Source organism: Equus asinus, chromosome 4, assembly GCF_041296235.1.
Source record: "Equus asinus isolate D_3611 breed Donkey chromosome 4, EquAss-T2T_v2, whole genome shotgun sequence".
Taxonomy (NCBI): domain Eukaryota; kingdom Metazoa; phylum Chordata; class Mammalia; order Perissodactyla; family Equidae; genus Equus; species Equus asinus.
Genome location: NC_091793.1, coordinates 98,936,046 through 98,949,058, shown reverse-complemented (window position 1 = coordinate 98,949,058; position 13,013 = coordinate 98,936,046). Strand labels below are relative to the sequence as shown.

At 39.6% G+C, this 13,013-nt stretch overlaps 1 protein-coding gene across 1 annotated transcript in view; it reads right to left on the bottom strand.

The window, feature by feature from the left end:
• Positions 1–4,894, bottom strand: part of UPP2 (uridine phosphorylase 2) — a 28,881-nt gene extending 23,987 nt beyond the window's left edge. Inside the window, 3 exon segments of the mRNA XM_070506611.1 lie at positions 2,860–2,890; positions 4,595–4,795; positions 4,881–4,894. Coding sequence (XP_070362712.1) covers positions 2,860–2,890; positions 4,595–4,795; positions 4,881–4,894 — 246 coding nt within the window.
• Between the last annotated feature and the right edge of the window lie 8,119 nt (positions 4,895–13,013).

Genomic DNA, 13,013 nt, shown 5'->3' with positions numbered 1-13,013 from the left:
TCTTTTTACAAAACACAGTAGTTTGAAAATAACCTCATTGTGTGGTGCCAGTGAATGTAAATTACAACTATTCAGATTGACCATAAAACCAAAACAGATGTTAGAATAGCTTGCGGTTTGAATTCCTTTTGAACTGTAGATATTGCTGTAATCAACAGGAATTTCTGAATGTTTCTGGAGACATAAAGATGATATGCATAGACAGAAGCATTTTCATTCTTGAATCCTTCCTCCTAAATCAGACTTACTAAACATTGCCTCTAGACACAATTTTCAGTCTGGCTGCTTTAATGAGAAGTGAAATATGACTGGAGACCACCAACCAACATTGACCTTAAGTGACACTTTCTATGATTTGCATCCCAAACAAAATTATCATTTGTTCTGTTTTTATCAAAGAAGATAGGAATGTACTAGGAAAGAGACTGAAGTATTATGAGAATATGATAAGGAGTTTGCCTAATGACTGCCAGAATGAACTCACTTTCAAATATGTCTAGTGTCTTAAAAGACTTAACTTTGCCATGTTGTATTAATCAGGTCCTACTGCGGTTTACGTATTTTGTATGTTAGCAAAGGAATATAAATACTTTTAAAATGCATATGACAGAGTGTTACAAGGTAATGCTTTTCCATGTTACTTGAAATTTCTAAAGAGAGATTGGAGAGTACCAGCTAATGATTTTATAAAAGACATTATAAGAGACATATTTGGATGCTTAGTTTGAATTAACTTCTAAAGATCCTCCACTATATTTTTCAATTGTTTGGTCATTCCAGTTGGTATGGCAGGGACTGATTAGCTGTCCACCAAAGCTGTTTCCCCTTGTTTCTGGATGCACAACTAAACTCAACTTCCCAACCTCATTTCCAGTTAGATGAGACCATATTCCTGAGTTCCAGCCACTAGAATGTGGACAGAAGTAATGGATGCCACTTCCAATCCTAGCCTATAGGAATCTCCCACTGGTGATCCTACAATTGTCTTCTTCCATCTGCTGGATGGATTTTGACACCCAGGGAAACTTTGAAAGCCAGTCCTTAAAGATGACAGAGCAACAAGATGGAAGGAGCCTGGGTCCCTGGATCACCAGCTGAAAGAAAGCCTCTCATCAACCAGGAATACCCACTTTGTACTCAATGTGAGTGAGAAATAAACTTACCTTGCTTTAAGCCACTGATATTTTGCAATAGCAGCTGACAAAACCTTTTAAAATATAGTAAGTAAGGAAATGAAGGAAATAGGAGTGATTGTTAGAATCTTTAAGGTTTAAATTTTACATACCCAGTGTTCTCCTTTCCTCTGAAGATAATGCTATTAACAATGGTTATCACCTCTGTGAAGACAAGGCTGAGTTTTCTGGTACTGATGGATTATGTCCTCTCTTCTTGGCTAGGGTTGCTGCCTTAGGATTTAAGGGAGTCAAGAAATTGAACCTTCCCATTCAAAGATAAAAATATGGCTGGAAGGGGGCCGGCTCCGTGGCTGAGTGGTTAAGTTCGCGCGCTCCGCTGCAGCAGCCCAGGGTTCGGATCCTGGGCGCGGACATGGCACCGCTCATCAGGCCACGTTGAGATGGCGTCCCACATCCCACAACTAGAAGGACCTGCAACTAAGATATACAACTATGTACAGGGGGGATTTGGGGAGATAAAGCAGAAAAAAAAATATGGCTGGAAGAAGGCAAGTTTCTGAGAAAAGCATCCATAAATATCAATCAGACTTTACCTGCTGCCTCTGAAGAATCCTGGTATAGGTTGAACAGCCAGTTCCAATCATTTGGAATGATATTACCTGCTCCCCAACACACACACACAAACACACACACACACACACAGCCTCCTAGCCATCAAAATGGCCCTGTGAATAGAATTGCTCTCTATTCTGTGAATAGAGTGGGACAAAACTCTAAACCAGCGCATGTCTTTCTATCCAAAAAAGCATCTCTTGAAGGGATCCACAACCAGGTGGATGGTGATCTTATAAGGTTGGATAGTGGTTATGACAGACTGAGCGTGAGAATAAGTACTGATGAAATCTAGTCAAGCAGAGAGGTAAAGGCCTGACGCCTAGGATTGTAACAGAGATGAAACAACTCTGTGTGTGTGTGATTGTGTGTATGTGAGTCCCCTTATTTTCATGTCTAAAACAAAGCTGTCCCTCCCAATGATTTCCCAGAAACTAACACTTAAAGTACCAAAATGTAGTTCTTTTTTCTTTCAAATAGAGAAAAAGCCATTACTTTCTTCATGAGAGAAACCTAAGGTTTGATCCCAGGTGTTTCACTTACCAGCTGTGTTATACCTCTCACAGACATGCATCTGTGGAGATATATGTATAGATACCTATTGGTGTAGTGTTATAGATATATGTTTAGACATATATACAGATATATTTGTTATAACATATATATACATGTGTACATACATATGTACACACATTTATATTATAACACTACATACGTGTTTGAGCCTCAGCCTCTCATGTGTCAAACGGGGATAATAACTAACTGCCTTATTCTCATGAGGATTGGATGATATACCATATGCATCTCCCTAATACCGAGTCTGATACATGGAAAGCACTCCACCAATGGTAAAGAAAGACAGATACCCAGATATGTAGACAATAGATCACATTCTGTCTCAAAAACATATTCTAAGGCTTTTGAGTTTATTAATTAGATGTACACCTTACTTTGCTAATTATGATAAGTCTTTTAATTAATCAGAGTTATCCCCAGATAAGGGTCCAGGGAAAATCATTGTGAAGCATGAACTTCAAAACTAACACTTGAATCCAGGTAAAGTCTGGTTAGTGACTATCAAAGGCAGCCTTGCTCAATGACTCTTTGGAACATAAACATCAGAAACAGAAGCAGGGAGAGAGGTTACATTGAGAAGATGAAGCAAAAGATAGAGGGAGGACACTGAAAGGCAAATAGCTGGAAAGGAGTGGGGAAAGGGCGGGTCATGTTGCTGCCAGGAAATCATCCCACACGCTCACACATCGTGGTACCCTAGGAGAGATGGGAGGGGAGGAAGCAATGTAGCACCTAGTGTTAATGAACATCCTAGATTTACTTATTTTCTTTCTCCCTTCTTCCCTTCCTCCCTCCCTCCTTCCGTCCCGCTTATTCCTCCCTCCTTATTGCCTCCCTCCCTTTCTTTTTCTTCTTCTTCTTCTTGCTAACCTCTTCATCTTCTTCCTCCCTTTTCTTTAACTCCCCTTCCCAATTAATGGACTATTCTCAGTTACTATGACTCAAAGAGTCCACCCAGTGCAGCGGGCAAGAACCCTGGAAACTGGACTTGGAAGAACCAAGTCCTTGGTCCAAGTCTTAGCTTTGTCAGTGTTTGATGTAACTTTAACCTTCTTTAACTGCTGTGCACTCAATTTCCTCATTTTATGGAGGAAATGAATTCTGCTAAACCCACTTAAAAGAGCTAAGGTGAAGGATTTATCAAAATAGTGGAGGTGAGAGCTTTTTTTTTTGTTCTTGTAATTACAAAGTAAATAAAAGTCAAATGAAAACTGCCCAATTCTCTACTGGTGGGACTGTGAATAGGTGTAGGTCTTCTGGAAAACAAAAATTCTTTTAAAAGTTTATTCCCTTTGATTATTTCTGTGAGTCAGCCTAAGCAAATAGACTTAAATGTGAAACTTCTTTAGGGACAAGAATATCGATTTGAGTTCAATTTGTTAATGAAAAATACTGTAATATAAAAGTCAATGATAAACTATATAAATATGGCACAGCCACTTGACATCCATAAACAATGTTTTTCAAAGAAAATGTAATAATGTGGAAACATGTTAATGACGTACAGTGAAGTGAAAAATGTAGGATGCAAAGTTACGTAATTCCAACTATTTTTAAGTCTACTCATTAAAAAGGTTTGGAAGAAAAGAAATAGGTTGATGTTTAGGTGGTAGTTTTTTTAGGTCTGTTTTAAAAAATCATTGTTCTTTCTTATATTTTCTTAGTTTTAAATAATGAACACAAACCACTTTCATAATTAAAACATATTTAAGATAAAATACATAATTCAAAAGTACAACGATCTTAGCAGTATTTTATAAACAATTTTCTCATGAAATACTTCTTATGAAAAAACAAAAATCTTAATAATGCAAAATATTGGATGATGTTTATTCTCAAGAAGTGGAATAATATAGTGTTGTCACTTTATGATTTAATACAATGAGAATTAGTGAGGTACAGCTATAAATGTAGATGGTAAACAGTGACCTGAATCATAATGAATTCTGAACACTCAGCAGTATTGTCAATAAAATTGTATTTATCTCCAGGGCCCAGAGCAGCCAAATAATCATGTTTGTATTAGATTTAGTTTGGGAACGTTTGTGTCTTGTTGGGGTGGAAATAATTCTTCATGATGTACACATTCTAAACTGTTCCAGAAAATGAGTGTGGTTTCGCTTCCTTTTGGGACCTCTGACATTTCTCTAGCCAAATGTATAAAGTTTATGTTGGGAAAGTAAGAAGAAATATTAGCAAACGAAATTCAATCATTTTTCCTAAAGTTAGAAATACTTTTACCATTACATCCCCAAACTTTGCTAGTAGATTGTGTTTTTCTTCCTAAATCCATATGATAGAGAATGTCTTCATCCATAGAATACACATAAGGATTTTTAACACGAAAAATCTTTTTCCGGAAAAAAGTAATATGAAAAACACGTAAAGGAATTTGCAGAGAAAGCACACAAAAGAGGAAGGATATCAATCTACACCTATGATTACTGCTAGCCCAAATATTGGATACAAACCTTCAGTTAAGATGAAAGGACTTGTCAGGAAGCAATACGGTATAATAATGATAACAATAATAGCTAATATTTGCTGTGTACTTACCATGTGCCAGGCATAGCACTAAGTATGAAAATTGCACAATGGCATGAAAACTACATATAATAAATACATTACCTCATTTAATCCAATAACCCTTCTGTTAGGTATTTAATAATAATAATCCAATTTACAAACGAAGAAACTGAGGCATACAGAAATTGAGAAACTTGTTGCAAGATTGTACCACCAGTAAATTACAGAACAGTCATTTCTATCCAGTTCTATCTGGCCCTAACAGTCATCTTCTTTCTTTGCGTGGGAAGCTGTGTAACGTAAACTACTGGACTACTACAGTCAGATTGCCCGGGTTCCACTACCAGTTCAACCATATATATATTAATTGTGCAACCTTGGGTAAGTTATTTTATCTTTGTTCTTTATTTTCCATCTATAAAATGGGAATAGTGAAGATAATAACTACTTTGTAAGATTGCCCTAAGGCCTAAATGAGATAATATTTGTAACATCCCTGATATGCAGTGAACACAGAATAACCAGCTCTCACTATTACGCCTCCCAACATTGAGAACCTGAAATGTACTAGCTTTAGTGACACTGACAAGAAAAAGTAGGGTGTGGCAAAGAATACTGTGTAGTCACCAAATCCCTTTTCTTTTTTCTCCTGGACACATTGCTAAACTATATTCTCAGCTTTCTTTGCAGTAAGGTGAGGTCGTCTGATCGACTTCTGGCCAATGGAATGTGGATGGGAGTGATACATCTGCTTCTAGGCCTGGCTCCTAAAAAATAGTAACTCACTCAAATCTGATTCTTTCTCCCACTCTCTCTCTCCTTGTCTTTTGGCCAAATGCAGGAGATGGTGGAGCCACTAGGTAGAAAGTTCTGGACCCCTGAATGGCTGTGTGGCATATACTCGCTTCTTTACGCTAACAACCTGTTTTGGATTGAGCAAGAAGGCACTGATATTTTAAACAGGAGTAGCCTACGTGATCATGAAAGGTTCTTAGTTTGGTCAAAGTACTTGGAAAGGATCTCTGTCCCATTCGAAGATTTAAATGAGAAACAAATGAAGCAGGATGATGGAGTGGAAGCAGAGAGCTGAGTAGGAACCTGGAGAGTTTCAGTTTGGGTATAATAGGAGCAAAGAATGAAGGAATGGGCACATAGTTTTGGAGAAACAGGATTGAGAGCTTATCAAGAAAAGGAACGCTCAAGAAAAGGCATGAAGGAAAAAAAGTAAGGCTAAAGAGCTTGCAGAAGGGGGGAGGGATAAAGTGAAAGACCTAATTTTAGTAAAGACTTACAGACAGCCTTATGCTCCCATGGGGATCCTTCCACATGCCCTTCCTGCCGTTTTCACTGCTATCTCTACTTCTCTGCACATGTCTTTGCCTCCTTCTCGGCTTTCCAGGAGGTTTTGTGTATGTCTGTGTCTGACTGCATGTATGTATGTAATCTATGGGTCCTATAGTCTCTTTTAGCTCCATAGACCAGTGCTTCTCAAAGTTTAGCATGCATAAGAATCACTGGACACTTCATGGACTCCTCTTCCAGAAATTCTGATTCAGCAGGTTGGGTATGTGTGTGTCAGAATTTGCATTTCTAACAAGCTCCTCATTGGTGCTGATGTTGCTGGTCCGAAGACCACACTTTGAGTAACACCGCCATTAAGGACTGCAGCAACTGTGCTGAATATACCACCTCCTTTCCACCCCAGTGGCCACTGTCCAAACCCAGGCCCCCATCACAGCAATGATGGCTGGGCCACCAATCCTTCCTCACTCTCGTTAAAGTAATGCAAGTCATGGAATGCAAGACAGTGAGCTGACTGCTGCTGTAGGAATGACCTTAATTCAATCTCATTCATATTTATGAAACACATCACCCACAGCCTTTGGTTATTTCAATAACAATTATATACTGCTTTATTATGAGTGATAACAAATTATCCACCCCATGCCACAACAGGTCAAGCCACCTTTGCCAAGAAACATCTGGGACTTCTTTGCACAACATTCTTCCCATTTCCCGCTAACTACTTCTAAATATCTCAACAAAAACCTTGTATCTTCATATAAATCTAGTGATCCTTGATCGTTAAAATCACCAGAAAGCTTTTTAAAAAGCACTGGTGCCCAGGCCCCAACGAATTTAGACTCTGAAAGTATTTTTAAAATCTTCCATATGATTGATGAGCAAAGCTGAGGACCCCTCTTTAGGCCTTTGTTCCTGAAACATCCTTCTCATTCCCCTCTATTTTTATGTATCAAAATCCTGCTCATTCTTCAAGGTCAAATTCAAATCTCACTTCTTCCACAAAGGCTTTTCCAAGCATCTTTCCTCCTTAGTCACTATGAATTCCTGCCCAGCACTGTGCTCCTAAAGCATTTTTTTCACACTAAGCTGATAGATAGCATTTCACATGTTAATTTTCTGTCTTTCCAGAAAGATTGTGAATTCCCTCATGCAAGCTGTCTCATATATCTTTTTTTAATCCCTAAGTCTCAAGAAATTCTATTTGTTGAATTAAATTTAACTGTTCAGGAAGTGGAACAGAAATACTATTAATTTTCTCCTCAAAAACATTTAGAGTAAGAGATTTTTAATTAGTTAGTGGATCACGCTGTATTCAAAAATAAAACATTTCATGATATTAGTACACTCTACCACTTCAGAATAAGACTTAAAGCCTCAGAGCAAAAGGACATCTCCCTTCTCTTGGGAGAGGTAGGAGGATGTTTATCCGTGGTCCTGTGTTAGACAAAGTGTCGTCAAGGAACCAGAAGTATTGGCAGTATCATCTGGGAAGCTTGTTAGAAATGCAAAGTCTCAGGCTCCACCCTGGACCTACTGAATCAAAATTTGCATTTTAACTAACTCTTATGTGGTTCCTGTGCACATTAAAGTTGGAGAAATGCTGCCATCCACTTTTTCTTCCAACTTCTCTCATGCTTTCTGTTGTACTCTGCCAAAACTGTCAATCTCTCACTATCTGGAGATTTTCCTTTGGATTCTCAACTGAATCCATGAATCATTTCTCTATGAAAGAGTGTCATTCATTGACTGCAGTGATGCTAAACTCTAACTCCTTACCAGAATCACCTGCAGCACTCTAAAAAGTGCTGATACCTGGGCCCCAGCCCTAGAAATTCTGATTCAATTCATCAATGAGATCTGGACCTTGACATTTTTAAAGTCACTGATCTACTCCACTTTTCCTGTCTCCAAGAAGAAATTTTCAAACCAGTATAACCATTAACTATATTCTCTTCTATCAATTATGGTACTCCTGTTAATTCATTAGCAGATATTCTTTAGTTTTTCTTGATGTCTGTCCCAACGTCTCATGATTCCTTGGTCAAAAAATTGGGGGGCATGTCTGTCAAAGATTTTTATCCTATTAGACTCATCAAGAAGCACTTCTAAGATGATCACTGTATCAATGGCCAAAGGAAAGACTAATTTGAGGTATCAGGCCAAATTCAACCCAGCATGAATCTGGCAATTGCAATACTTCAACCTTTCCAAAATATATAATTTTTACTAAATAGACTTGCGTGTCCTCTTTCCTCCTCAGCCTTGTTTTGCATTTTCTTTTCTTTTCCTAAAACATGGGTCAAAGGTGGGGTTGGGAATAAAGTCTTTTAGCAAACCATGACAAGTTACACAGCATAGCCAGTGTTAAATATTGGTAACCAAAGAAAAGTGCTGGCTGAGAAGAAGGATTTCCATTTTACCATTATCTTCATCTTCATAATTTTTCTTTTTCTCTCTCCTTAGCTTCCCTGAAGAAATGATCCTGGTAGGAGGCTACTTCTGCTTAGGATGGGTAAGTGGAGCATTTTCTGAAACGCTGACATAATGGAGGCTCTAAGCCAGACATTTCATACAACTCTCAGTGAATCAGAAGGAATTCACAAAAATTCCTTAAGCTTCATGAAGATTAATGCTCTATTATGTTCTGTGAACCTGGGGCAAGAATTGGAGCTAAATTTGCAGACAGCTTTGGCAGATTTATGTCTACCCCTGAGACGAATAACATACATGGTATTCTAAAAGTGAATTCTATGAAAAGTCCATCACAAAGCATATGAGATCACTTCATAATATGCTGCAACACAGTGAAATCTCCCTTAGGCACTGGGAGGCCCCTTTAATTATTTCTCAGACACAGGCCACGGTCCTGGAATTAAAGGCTGAACTCCAAGCTGAATTCCAGGCTGGACTTTCAATTTGTTCGCTCATGCAGGTTAGTTAGACTTTTGCATGTTTCTTGTGACTTCCTTTACCCCATTTTCTGTTTTTGTTGTTGCGATGTAATTGACATATTGCCCCACTTTCTTAGTTGAGCCAACCCCTGTCCCCAAGAACCAAGGAATGAAAATACCATTGGAAAGAAAATTTGCATTATTTTTATTTTGTTTTGTATTGTGAGCTGCGTTCCAACTATATCATCTCTAAACTTAAGAAATTTATGTAACTATAGAGGTCCGTCTTCTGAACATTTAATACAAAACCCAAAGAATATCCATCTGATCAAAACAAACGAAAAATCAAAATTACTCCCTCAATGTATGTATTACTGTCAGATCATGGCTTTATTGGAAGCAGTAAAATTGAAACCATCTTTTGTACCATGTGGATAGTCACTCTTAAGTTGATGTCAGGAAAGAAAAAAACTGTGATTTGCTATTAAATTATAGAACGAATCATAATAGTTCAGCTTCCAGTTAGAATGACACCCTTCCTTAAAACTTGTTTTTTTTAAAATTGCTAATGGGAATTTTCCTTTAGCATTCTAAACTTCCTTATCAATTCAAAAATATCCTTCTTGACATGACATGTTATACTACAGCCCAGCTCTCAGACCAACACTTCCCCAAGAAGATAGGCTGCCTTTGAAGGTGTGGCATCCTATCTCCTTGACTAGGTTGGTTAGCTTGTTAACTGTTGACCAGCGTGCCTGTGCCTTACATCTGGCCTTGGTCCCAGCATGGGTGTAGGGTAGCACACAGACTTGTCTACTTTCGGACAGCTGTATATAGATGCAAGCCCTCAACTGGTTTCCATAACAACTCCACCAGGCTGACTCAAAAATGTGTCCAGTACACATGAGAACTTTCGGTGACCAAACATTTCATTTTTCCACCCCTTCCTACCCCTCACCAACTTGTTTTCATTCTTTGTGATCACAAATGAGAAAAACATCAAAGGCAGGACCTCAGAATGCCCTGTCATCTGAACTTTGCCCATTCAAATTCGCAAAGAAGGTCTGACAATTAAACAAAACCTATTTCCCAGGGCTTCACTAAGCTAAACCCCAGGCTGCCTATAAAATCCAATGAACCAGATGTGGGAGGTCAAACCAGGTAGAAGAAAATACAGCTTAAGATTTTCAGAAAACACAGTGTCTCTGTTAAGAAACCCATGAATTCACTACTTTTGCCGCTGCTTCTCACTTTACGCTTTGGGGATGGAAAATCTAAGATTTTAGAGAAACTTCATCCTGTTCCTTTTTGACCTAAGCTTCCACAGCAGTCAGCTGAAGTTCCATGCTCCTGAGAGCTTCCAGAACAATAGTCTCATGACTTTCAAGCAAATCAGAGCCTAAAATGCTTATAAATGCTCAAACAGCAGCAGATACAAGGCATTTCATAATGTGCATGGATTTCTCTTTAAGAAGGTGCATAGCAGTGAAGAATCAAATGCCCATATCTCAACTGGGATCACCATGTTGGAAGACACTCTTCTTCCTGGTGACAGTCACCCTGGACAAACTGCTTGAATTCCATGCTGGCCTCCTTCAGTCCATCTCAGCCAGCTAGCAAAGATTACAGAATGAAAAGGAAAGGAGATAGGGAACCAATGTAGCAGCCTAAATCTTGCCGCTGCTACCACCCAATAGACATTTGTCATTTTGCCCAAGGTATCCAAAAATCCCTGAAAAAACTGATCTTGGTGAAGATAATGACAACTTTGAGGAAAAATAAGCCTGAACATGTGTGCTGCTTTTGTAACTGGGGACAGAAGTTAGTGTTGGTAGTCTATAGTAATACCTAAGTCTCTTATCTCATAACTCACCTCAGATTGGTTCTACCTGCTGCTCTTTCCCAACAACCACTGGCAGTTTTGAGACTCAGCATGCCCACTTAGCACTTTTAGGAACTTCACACTTTTATTTGGCGTTCCGTGCTGTCTCCCTCAATTTATTTTTAGGGTATAATGAGGAGGACCACCGAATTCCAGTCTGGCGTTTACCTCTGGCTCTGACAGGTGGAAGTGTGAGCTAATTAGGTAAGTGTTAGATAATTAATTACTCCAATGAATTAGTTAGACTAATTAATATGTCTGTTTCCAGTGCACATTCTGTCAGCCAAGGATCTTGATCATGAACAGTGCCAGGAAATGCCAGAAATATTTATGGCCTCCATCTAACAACTCCCCAGGACATTAAGGCAAGTGGTCATCACTTGGGTGAAGTGTAGAGTAGTCTTGAAGACTCCATGAAAGTAGAGTAATAATTAATATCTTCTGGGTAGTCCTAAATTATTTCCCCTTGTTTTCAATCTTTTCAAGACTCGATCCTACTCTTATGGTAAGTTGTTCCTCAATGATTTTGCTGCTGTTGTTGACTATATTGCAAAAGGCAAGTCACCTGAATGGGAATGGAAAAAGTTTTTTGTATTCAGAAAGCCTGCGTGTGGGACTACAGAAAGCAAACTCAGGCCATCACTGGGCGTTAGGGGAACGAAGGCCATGTGCCAGGCAGAGCCCCATGGCTCAGCACAGCCTTGCCATCAGTAGGGGCTGCCTCAGCTCCGCCAAGTCCATGCTCCACAGTGTCTGCCTCAGACAGAACATTTCAATTCCCACTGTCTTCCTGCACCGTGCTAGCATTTTCATATTTTCTCTCCCATGACAATTTTCTCTCTGGATAATTTTGCCCCTGAACCTCTAATGGTGGACAAAAGAAAGTAGAGTCCTGATGCACAACTGGGTGGCATTTGGGTCTCTCTCCACTTGGCACGCTTTCTGCTGAATGGGTGAGATTCACACATGTTGACTTAGAACCATACCCTCCCACTAAAACAGTGCTCTTGTCACTCTGGGGAGGGGCGTAGCCAGGAATGTGAGGTTCCCAGAATCTTGCTGTAAGAGCTGGGCATCTGCCTCATGCCAGACACTGTGCTAAATTCTGAGAGCACAAAGAGGATGAGATGCATGGTGTCTGCCCTAAAGGGATCTACACTCCATGGGGAAGAGAGATGAGTGGCAAAGAACAGGACAGGTGCTATAAATCTCAGAGGAAAGGTCTCAAACTCAGACTAGGGGGTCCAGGGGGCTTCTGGGGGGACGTGATACCTGGGTTGAGTCTTGAGGAAAGATGTAGCCCCCAACATATTGCTGAGGATGAGGCTGGGTGAACACGAGAAGTCTGTGCTCCCAGTCCAGGGAACAGTGTGTAAAATGCACAGAAGGGACAGAAAAAACATCACATTTAGAGAACTACCAGTAGCACTATGTGGTGTTACTTCCTCATATTTGCACCAGAATGTCTCAAATGGGGCCTTGGTGGTTTTAGTTTTTGAGATTGCTGGTGTTTTAAAAAATAAAGGCCAAAACAGGATTATACTAGTAATAATATACTTTAAATGTTTACGTTTAATGAATTGGCATCTTAACTCTCTTGGTGCTGTTCACAAAGACATTACAGGGCTTATTAAAAAATATGTCAATCCATCACACATTGTTAGTTTAATGGAACACAAGTTTAAAGGTATATTATGTTCTTCTCCTTCTTTCAGTACATTCCGTGAGTTTATGTAGATATGTATATAAAGTCTAATTTTAGACAAAATGGTCCCCTGGGCCCACTCGGCTGGGCCTGCCTCCCTGAGGTCATGCCTGGGTGCTCCCTTCCTTCCTCCCAGACCGAGCCCTTCTGCTCTGGACCCAGAGTCTCTGCTCTAGGATGCCTCTCCATGAGGTACCCGCCGAAGGCCATATCAGTTCACCTGAGGATGCAGCTGTGATCACCCCTACCTAGGAAATAATCACACACATACAGATACACACACACCCCTCCCTAAAACCAGCCTCACAGCCTGTGGGAGATAGGGGTGGGATACACAGCAAAGTCTTCGTATCCACTCCTTCCTTTTTCCCTCTTTCTGT